The sequence below is a fragment of the Eucalyptus grandis genome, chromosome 11, assembly GCF_016545825.1.
Source record: "Eucalyptus grandis isolate ANBG69807.140 chromosome 11, ASM1654582v1, whole genome shotgun sequence".
NCBI classification, from domain to species: domain Eukaryota; kingdom Viridiplantae; phylum Streptophyta; class Magnoliopsida; order Myrtales; family Myrtaceae; genus Eucalyptus; species Eucalyptus grandis.
Genome location: NC_052622.1, coordinates 45,469,213 through 45,485,554, shown reverse-complemented (window position 1 = coordinate 45,485,554; position 16,342 = coordinate 45,469,213). Strand labels below are relative to the sequence as shown.

General features: G+C 37.7%; 1 protein-coding gene across 1 annotated transcript; it reads right to left on the bottom strand.

Moving 5' to 3' along the window:
• Positions 1–8,707: 8,707 nt before the first annotated feature.
• On the bottom strand, positions 8,708–9,412 carry LOC120289961 (uncharacterized mitochondrial protein AtMg00810-like). Its single transcript, XM_039305380.1, has one exon. The coding sequence runs from the start codon at positions 9,410–9,412 to the stop codon at positions 8,708–8,710; it is 705 nt and encodes a 234-aa protein (XP_039161314.1).
• Positions 9,413–16,342: the final 6,930 nt, after the last annotated feature.

The following is a 16,342-nucleotide window of genomic DNA, read 5'->3' as shown; positions in this document are numbered from 1 at the left end:
ACATGCAATTATACTCAATTTGGAGCCGCCACTAACCAATTAGGGCTGGTTAGAAACCCAAGTAAAGTATGGGAGAATACTTTACTATTGCGAACTAGAGATTCAGTAGGTTCGGGGACATGGTTACGCTAAATTAGTCTAACGCCATTTCGGTACATTTTATTTTAATTTCAAAAATATTTTGCAGGCAATGTTGATTAATTTTAACCTAAGCTACTAACATGCAAATGGTGGTCATGCGAGTGCACAATCAATAAAGTAACATTCAATAAAATAAAAATGCATGCCCTAAACATGATTTCTAAATGACATGACACCTAATTTTTATTATTATGCAATCTTAATCTAACTTAATATACATGAATTTATTTTAATGATATGTGAGATGTAATTCATATGGTAAGACTTAAACTTATCACTATATGTATGCAATCTAATTTATATAATCCTAAATATGCATGTGCTACGTGATATGAGATGAATGACATGGTATTTCTACATGCATGCTCTTTTGTGATTTTTTTATGATGATTCATTTTTTAATGCATACATGCAACCTATGCTAAATAATGATGATATGAGATTATTATGAATTAACCTATTAACTAACCAAGAAAATGATCTTTTATTTTTATTTTTTAATGACATAATGTTTTTATTGAAAAGAAAGTAACTTAATGGTGCAATGATCATCTTTTAACATTTTCCTTTTTATTAAAAAAAAGAAACTATAAATCATATTGCATGCATAACATTTTTTTTCTCTTTTGTTTTACTAAATGAAAATTGACTTAATCTAAAAATATCTAGGTGTGTTGCTTTAATATGAAATGTGTATGGACCTAAGTACTTAAGTTCTAGATATGACAATATTTTATTAATAAACAAATTCTAGTTGAACCTATTATGCAAATTAACTAACATGTACCTAATATTTTTTTGATTTTTTTATTGAAATTCGAAATTAATAAAGAATAATTAAACTATCTAAAGTGAATAACATTCTAATTTATTTTAAGAATCAATTTAACTTGAACTATATCTTATCCTAAAAGCTATAAAAAAAATGCCAACATTATTTAAAATTAGCCCTAACAAAAATCACCCATCTAAAAGTATAATCTAAAAATTATAATCCTATAAATGCAATTCTAATTTACTAACCCTAAAAATACCGTCCTAATTTACTAGACCTAAATGCTCTAATGCAATATTTAGCTTTTTATGCACTTTTTTGATTTTTTGATTTATTTTCATTTCATCTTTCCAAGCAAGTAATTATTTTAAAAAGAATGAAGATAAGAATTAAAATAACCGAAAAAATAATCCGTTGTCTCACGGATTAAATTAACAATTACTTTAACTCTAATATGATTTAACAATTGAAATGCTATCCAAATTCCTAAAAATTAAAGTAATTAAAAAAATGACCCGACGTCTTATGGGTCAAATTAATAATTACCTTAATTTGGGATAAAACTCCTAATGTCTACAAGGTCTACAAATATTAACATACAATACTACAATTCAAATAATTAAACTTAAAAAATAAGCTAACATGAAATAAGTAAAAAATAAAAATATACTACCTAATTTCCTTTTCTTTTCCTGCTTTCTTCACCCACGGCTGAGCGGCTTCGGTGGATCACCGAGGGTTGGGTCGTCGGCGTTCAGAGCTTCGGCAAAGACCAACAACGGGCTGATAGGCGGCGAGCAGTGGCGTCGCGAGGAGCAGCAGCAGGCAGCTTCACTTGGGCTCGGGCTCGGGCAGAGAGCGGAGCAGAGAGCTATGCGGAGGCGGGCGTCAGGCACGGCTGGCTTCGGGCTGTGGGTGGAGCGGCTCGACTCGAGCGACAGGGGGCTGCTGGTACTCGGGCAATCAGGGGCGCAGCAGCAGCGGAGGTGCGGCGAACCGGCTCGGGATCTGCTGGGTCGCGGGTTGCAGACAAGTTGGGGGCGAGTCGGCGTTCTGGCGCGGCAGATCGAGCTCCGAGCAGGTGCGGGGACTGAGCAGAGGGTGGCGCGGTGCGGTGTCCGGCGGGGAGGTGGTTTGCTGTGATTCGTTGATGTAGGGCTTCGGGGACAAGCGGTGGTGCAGACGCGGCGAGAGGGAGGCGCAGCAGTGCGAGCGCGGCTGCGCGGGCACGATCGTCGGAGGCGGCGGGCGGAGGCGTCGGCACAGGGGTGCGGTGGCGCGGCTGGGTGAACCTGATGGCGAAGGTGTGAGCACGGTGGTCGCGGCAACGGGAGGCACAATGAGCAGCAATAGAGTCAGGCGACGGAGGCGAGGACCTCTCGGAGAAGAAGCACAGTGACTTTTTTTCTTTCTCTCTCCTCAAGTCTCTCTCACCCGTCACTTTCACTCTGCTCTCTTTCTGCACCTTTTTTTTTTTTGACTTTTCTTCTTTTTCCTTCAAGAAACGAAGCCCATTTTTCTGTTTTCACCTTTTTGGCTTTTCTCTTTTTTTTTACTACGAAGAGAAAACCCCCCACACTTTTCTTCTTTTTCTCTTCACTTTTCTATTTTTTCCTTTGACGAAAGAGAAACCACCCCCTCCCCCTCGGTTCTGAAGCCTCGCATTTTATAGTGAAAACGTTCAAAGTTGTTTTTGCAGGCGAGATATTCACTCAACGACTCCAACAACAAAGTGGCCCCAAAATCACACGGTTGAGTTTTTGAATTTAAAATTATTTTTAAAAAAATTTCCCTTTTATAAAAAATTATCTTCTAATTTTATTTTCTAAATTTAAATGAGGTGTCAACAGTAGTATATGATAAAAAAGAAACAAAGTCTCGTCACTTACCCTGAACGGAGTATTTAGGTTATTATTCAACAAAGAGCCTTCTTAGAGCCTTCTTACTTGTTCCAAGCAACTCAAGCACCTGGAAGAGGACATTACATTACATTTCATATTATATGGAATAAATTGACCTTTTATTGTATATCGATAGAATATAAAAGGATCATATCATCTTAAATAGTAATTTAGAATTTGATTATGGCCCATGTACGATTTGTGTAGTGTTAATTATGGATTAGCGTTAGAATCCTTAATTATCCCTCCATTTGAGAGTGGTAAGCTCAGACCGTGCCTCACTGGGAAAAGCTTGACCGACCTAGTCCGTGCCCCTCACTCCTAACTAGTGTTAGGAACTGAACCGGTTTCTGTCCATATCATAACGATTGCCATGCGATGTAATTTTGTTCAATAGCCATTTCTTATCCCTCACCAGTAGGGTTGAAGGAACTAAATCGAACTGACCATAGGAACTGAACCGGTTTCAAGTTCCCGTGGTTATCAGCCTAGGTCTTGATTCTAAAAGAGGTGGAATTGGCTGGAACCGGTACCGTGTGGTTAGGATCCTAGTTTCTGGGTAAAAATTGAACTGGGAACTGAGCAGTTGGACCGGAAACCTTACTACATAATGTGTGTTTTGAACTTTTATTATTCTAGATGTTATATTCTTATTCGTGTTGATGTTCTTGTTTCGTTGCATCTTAAAAACAGGAGGTTTAAAAGACTGCTTCAACCTTCGTTTGAAGAGCCTCGACAGCCACCAAAAACCCTGCTGTTCCGGGATCGGTCTTGTATAGGTTCAGGGCCATGATGCATCGTTGCTTTTCGGTGGAGCTGTCTTTCAATCTTTAATTTCCATCAAGCGAGCCCGATACATGGAGGTTGATGGGGATGTTGTCTATTTGGATGTTCATCTTCCAACTTTATGTCTCAAAGTTAGATTACCATCTAATGCATATGGAACTGCTAGTGCCACCCTTCTTATACCATTTAGTATACATTTGGATGTTTGGTAATTTTACGGCATGGAAAGGTGAGAACTAAACTGAAAACTTATTGGGCCATGGTAAGGTAGTGGCGCCCTTGGTTCTTTATGGTTGGTATGGTCTTGTTCTCGGTTCTGCCTTGGACTCGTTACTGTGCATTCACTTTCATCTTACTAAACGAAAATAAGAAGAAAAAAGTGAAACAAAGGAAAAAAAAAGGAAATTGGCCAGCAACTTGGATAGACCCTAGAATATTAAAAGGGTAGGTTTCAGGTTTTGGGTATGCAGGTATTTTTAGTTTTCAAAAAATAGGAAACTGGATATGATAAGGTAGATTCCAGATGAAACCTAGATTAATCCTGAAAGTGCTCACTCTTACTCACTATAAATAAGTCTAAATCATTCGTTCGAGGAGGAGAATTTGCAATAGACGAGGCTTCAATATATGGTGTTTCCTTTTTTCTTTGTGCCTTCTATGTCATTTTCCTTACTTGCCATCTATGGCCTTTAAGACTCACAAGCTGCATTTTTTAAATGCAAAAGACTTTAACTAGAAGGGTTTTTTTTTTTCTAAATACAAAGAGTGTTTGGTAAAGTGTAATTTAAAAATGTATTGAGAAGTAATTTTACTTTAAATGTTAATTTAAAATAAATGAGACTTTTACTATTCTTTTTTAAAAAAAAGAATAAACCTCAAACCTTCATTGGTGGCCTGAGCCTTGTCGATGAGCTAGGTCTGGCATTAGCCAACCTTGCTTGAGGTTGCCAGTCGCCATTTGGCCTTGTTGACAGTTTGATTTGGTTTCACTAGCAACATTGTGACAAGGGCATTTTTGAAAATGAAATCCGCTTTAACATGGCAATACTTTTGTTAAGCTTCTCAATTTAAGCTTTTGCCTAAGATTTAATTACAATAATAGGATTTCTAAATAATAATCAGATAAGAAAAAACCCCAAATCACAATTGAGAAATCTGATCCCAAGCTTTGATACCAATTATTGAAATATAATACACGGAAACGACATGATTTTACAATTTACATCAACGCAAAATCATTAGAGAAATAAACAAGGAATAATAAGGGCGTCAGACATTTATGTGGTCCTTTCGAGTATTGGTATCAAAATCCAAGGAGAGAGCCAGCATCAAATAATTTAATGCCATAACAAGCTTATTATTCATCCACACAATTATGATAGAGCTTGCAACACAATATTAAATTCAGGTATGGAAAGAAGTCAGCTTGTAGTCGATCATGGCTGTCTTCTCCACATGGGGCCCGATCCGCTCATGGAATTCGAGGTGAGCAGGATGAACCACCCCTTTTCATTTAAACCGACAAAAACACCTTTATTCCATTAATACTCAATTAAGTGATAAATAAGACTATGGAAATTCACATACTTGTCATTCAAACTAAGGGTGGAAATTACCCCCAAACGTTTTCTCAATTCTAATCATACTCACAAAAGTTTGCTACATGAAAGTTAATTAATGAAAAATGAGTTTGAGAACATCATTTCCTTGTATAATTTTTTAGATATTTCTATTGATTAATCATTTTCGACATTGATTAACCATTTAGATATACATAATGAATAACCAATTTTTCTAATTTGTCCTTTTTCTTTTTGAGCTCCTTCCCTTTTTATTTAACTCGTGTTTATTATTTTTTAGGAAAACTCCAAATAAGAGTCCGAAATGTCCTCATTTTCTCAAATAAGGATTTTAGTGGACTTTATTTCAAATAAGAGCTTGAAGTTCCTATATTAGTCTCAAAGAATGGCATAAAGTGGTTATGGACATTTCAAATAAGGGCCTAGCCTCGCCAGCTTACCGATCGACAAAAAATTTCGGTCGATCAAGGTACTTCCGTCCAAATACAAATTAAATTATAAATTAAAAAAAATTAATAAAGAAGAGAAAAAGAGTAAACACAGGCGGACGGATGGCCGCCATCCCATCTTAGTGTAGTCAATCAGCCAAACTTTGTACTTTGCAATTATTTTTATCTTGATTAATCTTAATGTATCGAGCTAATAATAAAATTGTCTATCCTTATGTAAAAAGTGATTTATTAAAAATGTGTTGTTTTTCTTTGTTTAAATTGTGTTAATGTAATTGTTCACAAAGGCCTTGATATAGATAGTACTAAAGTGCAAATTGACTCATAATCATATTGAGCATGATGTTTGTCATATTCAAAGCCAGTTATAAATGCTAGTGGAGGAATATCTATTATAAAACATACAATATGATCGTGCAAAATGAACAAATCTACTGTAAAGTTTATGATGAAGCATTATAAGTGGTTAAACTTAGGTAAGGCGAGCTATCCAAAGTGTTACAAAAGTTGTAATGTAACTTGCTTATTTGCAAAAAGTGAAATGAAGCATTATAAGTGGTTAAACTTAGGTAAGGTGAGCTATCCAAAGTGTTACAAAAGTTGCAATGTAACTTGCTTATTTGCAAAAAGTGAAAGAGTAATATACAAAAATAAGAGAATTGTAGTTATAATTGAAGTTGAAGTTCTTATGCTGTAGGCTTCCCATTACATCAATCACCTTTTACCTTGTTAATTATTCAGGCTGTATACATGACAAGAAAATCACCACAAGAGAAAATAAATATTACCGATTGCATACTTTCGAATTCAAAATAAAAAGGTAAAATGAAAAATTCTAATCGATAACTCTAAATAGTCACGCTAGCATATACTAATTAGATTTTTCCATGAACGGTAATGATATAATATTTTCTCATTTTCATATTGAAAAAGAGAAATGAACCCATGATTCCAAGAAGATCACTTCAATGAAATGCAATTCAGCTCCCCATTACGTGTTAAGAAAACAGTTTATTGAAATATTCAATATTTCTTTTAGTATTTTCTCAAAATAACAGTATTTTGGGTTAGGTGAAAAGTTGGATAGTGTGGAATTGAGAAGAGAATATAAAAAATCATTTGCAAATTTTTGGAGAAGCAGCATTCACCAATTTACTATTCAAACCCTTTTTCATCTTATTATAAATATGTATAGATGATGTATTGAGTTAGGACGGCATCTCATGTGTCGAATAATTCATTTGAATAATATTCGACTAGGCTACCATTGACTAGGTCATCCCCTTTTAGGTTAAATTATTGGATAGATATAGATTTTTTCAATGCATAAAGTGGATCAGACTTTTTGGTATGTCCCTATAAAGTATCAATACTCTCCGAGAGCTTTTGTATTTTGTCGGACATTTTGATATGTGTCCAATACTCTCGAACATTCTCGGACAGTCTCTGACACTCGATCGATACATATTATAAAATACAACATCTAGTTAACTTTCTTGACACTCTTCGACAATCAAGTCGGAATTCTGATATGTGATTTTTCGACACGTGATTCCAACACAAGATATCAATTTTAAACATATTCTATAAATGAGGGGTCAATTAAAAATAATAATAAAAGTAATAAATGAAGAAAGAAGAAAAACGCAATATTTTCTTCTCTTTTGACTATCACTTTCTGTGATATACAATTTACCTCTTAAGTTTTTTTCTCTTATCTTCCGACATATCGACACGCGAGTGTAAAATATGAATTGCTTGTATTTTTTTTTTTTCAAGTTTTATGGATTATTGGAATGGAATTGAATTTGTTAAATTGAAATAGTCAATGTTATTAATAAATATGGATTAATGTTTTAGTGTAAATTAATTCTAGGATTATTATTATTATTTATTTGTGAATTTAAATCTAATTAATTTGATTTCATAAATATATAAAAATATGTATATAAAAAAAATACATTTAGTATACAATGTGTTCTAATGTGTCGGAATTTTTTTATTATTATAGAAATGACGTGTTAGTGTGTCGCATATCGATGCTAGTTAAGTCTCCCTAATAAAAGTATTGCTCACGTCACGGTCATTAAGGCCCAAAGGCCTTCGAAACACTTCGTAATTTTTGGAGCAAGAGACGTCCCAAAATGAAATCCTGCAATTTACGCGAATGTCCTTCACGAGGAGATGAGAGAAAAAAAAAAAGTAAAAAGAAGAAAACAGGACTTGGGCCCTTTTTCGTTTAGAAAACATTGGTGAATTTGGGCCCATGTGTATAAAGTTGCTTTAACCACTTCAGGGCACGCGGACCGCCATGCTGCTTCGCTCCGCCCGCGCATTGCTTCCCACCGCCAACCGCGCTTCTCGGTGGAGGCCGTGGCGGTGGAGAGCCCGTCGGAAACATAAACAATTATTGAAATATAATATGCGGAAATAATAGAATTTTACAATTTATGTCAACGTGAAATCACTAAAGAAATAAACGAGGAATTATAAGGACGTCGGATATTTATGTGATTCGTTCTAGTATCGGTATTTAAATCCATGGGAAGAGCCAGCAACAAACAATTCACCATAATCGGATAATCAGCTTTTATAATTATTTACACGCTCTGTAAGAAAGTGAGAAATAGATAGAGAATTTCTGTGTTGTTGTATATTCAATGTAACACAATTCGTGTATTTAATTACAAGTGATGAATCAATAAAAGGAAACTAGATATTCTCCTATTCTTCTAGTCCTAAAATAGACAAAGTTTACAATCAATTACAATATGATACGGTTTAGTGAATCATATCTTCCAACACTCCCCCTCAAGCTGGTGGTTTGTATATGTCCAAGACGCCAAGCTTGCTCAGAAGATATGCATGTTGTCTTTGACACAACGGTTTAGTGAACATGTCCGCAGGTTGCTCCGAGGTTCTGATTCCTCTTGTCTCGACAATTCCTTCTTGGATTTTTTCTTGGGTAAAGTGGCAATCAACCTCTATGTGCTTCGTCCTCTCATGTAATACAGGATTTGCAGCAAGCTTGAGTGTTGAATCATTGTCACAAAAGAGCATAGATGGTCCTTTAACTTATGTGCCAAGATCTAAGAGTAAACCCCTTAACCAAACTATTTCACAAACTGTCTTGGCCATGGATCGATACTCGGCTTCAGCTGAAGATAAAGACACGGTAGATTGCTTCTTTGTCTTCCATGAAAGCAATGACTCCCCAAACTTGATACAAAAGCCAGTGATGGATCTCCTGCTCATAGGACATGTAGCATAATCCAAATCGCAATAGGCTGTCATTTCCATGTTGCATCTTCGGGAAAGGAGAATCCCTAATCCTGGACATGTCTTTATGTATTTCACAACCTTTAAGGCTGCACTCATGTGAGATTGCTTTGGCTTGTGCATAAACTGACTGAGAGTCTGTACTGCATAGCAGATATCTGGTCTAGTCATGGTAAGATATATAAGCTTTCCTACAAGTCTCTGATATCCTAGCGGATCCTCTAGCAATGGATCATCAGAGGAAGATGATATACCAGCATCATAGTCAACAGAAGTCAGTTTGGCATTCTGCTCAATAGGAATAATCGCTGGTCTACAGCCTGACAGTCCTGTTTTTGATATAATTTCCATCACGAATTTCCGCTGACTAAGAGAGATTCCCTGATCTGAACGAGCTATCTCAATTCCTAAGAAAAACTTAGGTGGCTCTAAATCTTTAATATGAAATGTGGAATGTAGATACTCTTTAAGTCTTTTTACAGCAGAATCATCATTTCCCATGATTAGTATGTCATCTACATAAATCATCAAGTAAATAGATGATATACCTTTTGTCCAGGTGAATAGTGCATAATCATATTTGGACCGTTTGAAACCAGTAGCCATGAGTGCGTTGGTAAATTTGGCATACCATTGTCGAGAAGCCTGCTTTAGTCCATAGAGAGATTTGTGGAGATGACACACCTTAGACTCCCCCTGTCTCCGTAATCCTGGTGGAAGATCCATGTAGATTTCTTCATCCAGGTCACCATGCAGAAAAGCATTATGAACATCCATCTGATGTAACGGCCAGTCACGGAAAGCAGCAACCGATAAAAAGGAACGAACTGTCACATCCTTCGCTACTGGCGAAAAAGTTTCATGGTAGTCAAAACCTTATCGCTGTGTAAATCCTTTGGCCACCAATCGGGCCTTGTACCGTTCAACTGAACCATCTGCTTTGTATTTAATCTTGTACACCCATTTACACCAAATGGGTTTTCGATCAGCAGGTAAAGGTACAATATCCCAGGTGTGGTTTTCCATTAATGCATGTAATTCAGCTGCCATAGCATTTTGCCAACGAGAATCATCTCGTGCTTCATTATAGCTAGACGGTTCTCGTTCTTCAGAAATACGGCTTATACAACATAAATGTTCTGGTGATAGCCTATTGAATGAAACATAGGACGAGATAGGATAACGAGTACCTGATGACCTCGAGGAACCGCATATGTAGTCTTTGGTCCAAGTCGGTGGGCGAGTAATGTGACTAGGACGCCGGGACGGCTCATGTTGTATTGGCAGCTCATGTTGCATTGAAGGTGAGTCTTCATTAGGGCTTGCTTCTGAGATATCCAGTGATTGAACTGGTTCTGCTATGATATTTCCTATTGATTATGTTGGCTCTTCAGGAGGTTCTGTAATAGCATGACCCATAGGAGTCTCAATGGGTGTTGAAGGAGATACTTCACTTGATCTTGGAGGAGAAGTAATAATAAGAGTTCCTCCGGAAGGCAAATCATCTTCTAAGAATTCCTTATAAGCTGTCTTGGTATCTTCAGGAGAAGGAGTTATGGTATTGAAAGGAAAAATATCCTCATGAAAGACAACATCCCTGCTAACAATAAAGTCTCATGTGGATGGCATATAAATACGATATCCCTTCTTTAAGGCTGGATAACCCATAAAGATACATTGATGAGCACGAGGAGCCATCTTATCCTTATGTCCCACTGTAGTTACATAACATAGGCATCCAAAAATTCTAAGATGACTCAAATCTGGTTTCTTTCTATACAACAGCTCAAAAGGTGTCTTTCCTTTCAGAATGCGAGATGGCATGCGATTGATCAGATATGCTGCTGTGACCACACAATCTCCCCAAAAGTTTTCAAGAACAGATGCTTGAAACTTAAGAGCCCGAGCAACTTCTAAAAGGTGATGATGTTTTCTTTCTACTACACCATTTTGTTGTGGTGTATAAGTACATGAACTCTCATGCAATATTCCATTCAGGGAGAAACAAGAGGCACACTCATTATTGAAGAATTCTCTACCATTATCAGTTCTAACTCGATGGATTATTTTCCTGAATTGAGTCTTTGACAGGGATAGAAAAGTTCTCAGATGTGAAAGAACCTGATTTTTTGACTGCATGAGGAATATCCATGTGGCACGGGAGAAGTCATCCACAATTGTGAGAAAAAATCGGGATCCATCATGATTCAAGGTATGGTAGGGCCCCCAAACATCAGCATGTATTAAAGAAAAAATGTCATTTGCTTGAGAAGTGCTATGAGGAAAGGGAGCACGAGTTTGTTTTGCCATGGGGCAGATGGGACACTGAGGGCAAGGAAAATATGCACTATGACCCAATCTTTTATGATTAAGAAAATTCATATCATTGGCAGCAACATTACACAATGACTTATTGAGTTCAACATAAGGTAAATATTGTGGGAAATTTTCCCAAAAATACAGCCATTGATTGACTCTACCCAAGCCCATCAGTTTGCCAGTCGAAAGGGCCTGAAAGAAACAATTATCAGGATGGAATAGGATGCGGCATGAATTTTCTTCGCAAACTCAGGAAACTGATATCAGGTTGAAATGGAAATTAGGAACATATAGCACATTTCAAAGAGTAATGAGTGAGCTAAGATTCATAGTGCCAGACATGACTACTTGAGTAGTGTTTCCATTTGGGAGTTGTACTGATATGGGACAAGACAACTTTTTAACCTAAGAAAAGAAAGATTTATGGCAGACTATGTGGTCACTAGCACTTGAATCAATAATCCATGCATTCTGAGAAATTGCATTCATCAGACAATAGGATGTACCTGTAAAGCTCCCAATTTTATCATAAGCATCAATTTCTTCAATGCCTCCATAAGTTCCTGATATTGATCATGGGTGATTGATTTTCCCATTTGTTGACCCGACACCTGAAAAACTGAGGAAAATTTCCCCTTTTCTTTTTCTCCTGGTTTTCCATGTAATTTCCAGCAGTTTTCTATGGTATGGTGTGGTCGCTTGCAATAATCGCAATATAATTTACCTTTTCCTCTTGGCCCACCATTTTTTACAGCTGAGGAAGACCTGTTCATGGGCTGGAAGACTTGCGCCGAGGTTGGGCTGAATGAATTGGGCCCATTCGTATCCAATCGCTCGAGAAAGGGACCGCGCGGGCCGTCTGGCCCATTGAAGCTCATTCCACGCGAGCTGTCCGATCCACCGAAGCCAGATCCTCGCGGGCCGTTGGATTCATTCGAGCCCAAGATCAAACGCGAGCCGTCCGATTGATTAGTTTGATCTGGACTGTTGGAGAATCTTCGGATATCTCTAGGGTTCTCGTCGAGGAACCCTAGATCCGCCCCCGCCTCTCTTCCTCTCGCCGTGCTTTTCTGTGAGAAACGGGGATGGCCCCTTGTTGCCAAAATGATTCCTTCTCCTTCCCTTCCATGATCCGCCATTCGTTGCTGACTTTCCTCCTGAACAGTGAGTTGATAAATCCGACCAAGGCTCGGCATCGGCTCCATGGTAAGGATTTGGGAGCGAAACATCTGGTAAGCTTCATTGAGAATGAGGAGGAACCTCGTCGCCTTCTCCCTCTCCCTCATGCTTCTGTACTGCTGTTGTATCTGTTCGGGCCAGTCGAATTTCTCTTCGACGGCCTCTAATTTGTTTCACAGTGCCGAGAGTTTATTGTAAACCCCGGCCACTGTTGAGTTCCCTTGCTTCAGATCTGATATCTGCTATGTGAGATAAAAAATCTTTACTTGGTCGAGCTTTCCGTACATCTCCCTTATGCTTTCCCATAATTTTTGTGGGTCTTCTGTCGGCGGAAGTTCGGCCGCGACTTCGGTCGAGATGCAGTTTCCAATCCATGTTCTGACTAATTGGCTGCATCTCTTCCAAAGGCGCACCGATCTTTCGTTGGACGGAATAGGGAAAGTTCCGTCTATGAAAACTTATTTTCCCTTTGTGATCAGTGCACGCCGGAACTCGCGCAACCAGGTTGAGTAATTGTCGACACCCGTTAACTGTTGGCTGATGATTTTTAGTTCAGATCCTTCAGCATTTGTTGTATAAAGTGGGTCGCCGGGTTCCGGCCGACCACTGGCAGTAGGGAATTGATACGGAAAGAAACCCGGATAAGGATTTGCATTCTGACCCGACCCTATTGCAGGCCCCGCATTGTGAAAACCCAGGTAGGGATTTGTTCCCATACCCGGTCCAGTCGATCCGCCCGTCTGCTCCGCGTCGATGGTTGAGCTTGCCCCGTCATTGGTCGGTGGGCCTCCATCGGTTTGCACGTTGCCTTGGTAGCCCGACAATGATGCACTGGGGCTTGGTCCCTAATACCATGGATATGGTATCCACTGGTAAGGAGGCCTCGAGAAGGGCAACCCCAGATTGGCCTGAGCCTAGTTTTGCTGCCATTGCGTGTGTTGCGGATGCAACGTGATCTGACCCTGCTGCTGTCCTGATTCGGAAACCACAACAGAAGAGTCTTGGCTGCCGAGATTCTGTGGAGTAGTGTTCCCAGCAGACTGGTCGACTAGATTCGTGGTAAGGTCTTCTGGCTTTGTCATGGTAAATGGAAATTAATTCCTTCGGCAACTCTTTTGTAGGTTGAGTTCTTCTGAAAATAATTGAAGTTTTGATTCCTACGGCAACTCCTTTGAAGATTGAAGTTCCTTTATGAGGCAATCGAGCGGAAGCGAGAAAAGGTCGAACCCGCAGCTCGATACCATGTAAGAAAGTGAGAAACAGATAGAGAATTTCTGTGTTGTTGTATATTCAATGTAACACAATTCGTGTATTTAATTACAAGTGATGAATCAATAAAAGGAAACTAGATATTCTCCTATTCTTCTAGTCCTAAAATAGACAAAGTTTACAATCAATTACAATATGATACGATTTAGTGAATCATATCTTCCAACACGCTCAAGTATTTCTCATACCTAAATTTAAACCTAAATTTAAATTGTTTACAAATAAAAAATATAATTTAAATGTAAACTTACTAGACAAATCACCACTCATTCAAATCTCGTACGACTGAAAATCAAGAACGCGTGGCGTTCTTGAATTTTTCCTTTCTTCGTATGGCAATTTGCTTCTCGTCAGATTCTGGCCTTGTGCATCTCTTCTTGGCTTTAGCGGCTCTTCATTAGTTTTCTTGGCTATATATATAAAGAGAGGGACCCACGGAAGAATAACTTCTTCTTTTGTAAAAGGACCTCTCTATCCCTAAAAGTTAAATCGATATAATAAAATACGTGAGCCCTTTTTGGTCTTGTAGTGACGGTTGATATCTTCCTTGCTTTCTTTTGTACCGTCAAAATAAGTTCAAGAAAGAAAAACTTCTTGGTCTGATTTCTAATCCGCTTGGGAAATCTTTCTTAGTAAATTCGATTTAATAAATTGTTATTCAAACTCAAACTTGAGACATTAATTTAACATGAACCATATTAATCATCTTACACAAGATAATGCCATAACAAGCTTATTATTCATACACACAATAACGATAGAGCTTGCAATGCAACATTAAATTCAGGTATGGAAAGGAGTCGGCTTGTAGTCGATCACGACTATCTTCTCCACATGGGGCCAAGACCGCTCATGAAATTTGAGGTGAGCAGGATGAACCATGTATGCTGCTATTCCCTCGGCGTCCTCAAACATTAGCTCGAAGACATGCGTGAAGCCTTCATGCAAGTTCTCGATGCTCACATCCTTTCCCCTAGTTTCACATGGATAAAAGCAAAAATCAGGCATCTGAACAAACTGCTGAGAAACCATCCATGACAGATGCACCAAGACATGAGGGGAAAAGGGCACAAGAGAAGGGAAAGAAAAACGTAGAGCTTAGGTAGGGAGGGAAGGATACATGTGCCAAGTTTTCAAGGACTCGACGAGGATGACGAGATTGGATCCTTGATGAGGCGCTCGACGTGGTCAGGTGCAGTTTCCGCTTTGAACTTGAGTAGCAACACACGCCTCATGAATCCCTTCACTTCGTCCATTGTTTTTTCTTTTGATTAGGACGCTTCCCCGATTGTTAGTTCCAACTTTGGAGTTCAAAGCACTGTCCACGCTCCACTGTCCACGCTATGCCTTTATTTATAGTCGTTTCGGGTAGTTACACAAAACTCACCCGGACTTTGAGGACTGTACACGTTTAACCTTTTATTTTTCAATGGTTATACATTAACCCGAAATTTTCATTGAGTTGTAGCTGTCAGTCCTCCGTTATATTTTCTTAGCATGTGCAATTCACAAGACTTTTAGAAGGTAAAAGTGTATTTGCATCACATTGTTTTTTAAGGAAAGCTCTCTTTTACCTTTAATTATCATAAAAAATAAAGAATATTATATCAATTTACACATACATACATACATACATACATACATACATACATATATGTCAGAAAAAAATGAATATATTAATGGAAGAAAAAGAAACACACCTTTTCATTTAAACCGACAAAAACACCTTTATTCCATTAATACTCAATTGAGTAATAGATAAGATTATGGAAATTCACATACTTTTCATTCAAACTGAGGGTGGAAATTACCCCCAGATGTTTTTCTTTGAAGAGAATTGTGGCAATCGTATTCTCAATTCTAATCATACTCACAAAAGTTTGCTACATGAAAGTTAATTAACGAAAACTGAGTTTGAGAACATCATTTCCTTGTATAATTTTTTAGATATTTCTATTAATCAGTCATTTTCGACATTGATTAACCACTTAAATATAGATAATGAATAACCAATTTTGTAATTCGTCCTTTTTATTTTTGAGCTCCTTCCCTTTTTATTTAACTTGTGTTTATTCTTTTTCGGGCAAACTCCAAATAAGGCCCCGAAGTGTCCTTATTTTCTCAAATAAGGGTTTGAGTGGACTTTGTTTTCAAATAAGAGCCTGAAGTCTCCATATCAGTCTCAAAGAAAGGCATAAAGTGGTTATGGACATTTCAAATAAAGGCCTAGCCTCGCCAGCTTACCGATCGGCAAAAAATTCCGGTAGATCAAGGTATTTCCGTCCAAATACAAATTAAATTTAAATTAAAAATTAAAAATTTTAAAAAGAAGAGAAAAAGAGTAAACATAGGTAGAGGGATGGCCGCCATCCCATCTTAGTGTAGTTAATCAGCCAAACTTTGTACTTTGCAGTTATTTTTATCTTGATTAATCTTAATGTATCGAGCTAATAATAAAACTGTCTATCCTTATATAATAAGTGATTTATTAAAAATGTGTTGTTTTTCTTTGTTTAAATTGTGTTCATGTAATTGTTCACAAATGCCTTGATATAGATAGTACTATAGTGCAAATTGCCTCATAATCATATTGAGCATGGTGTTTGTCATATTCAAAGCCAGTTATAAATGCTAGTGGAGCAATATCTATTATAAAACATACAA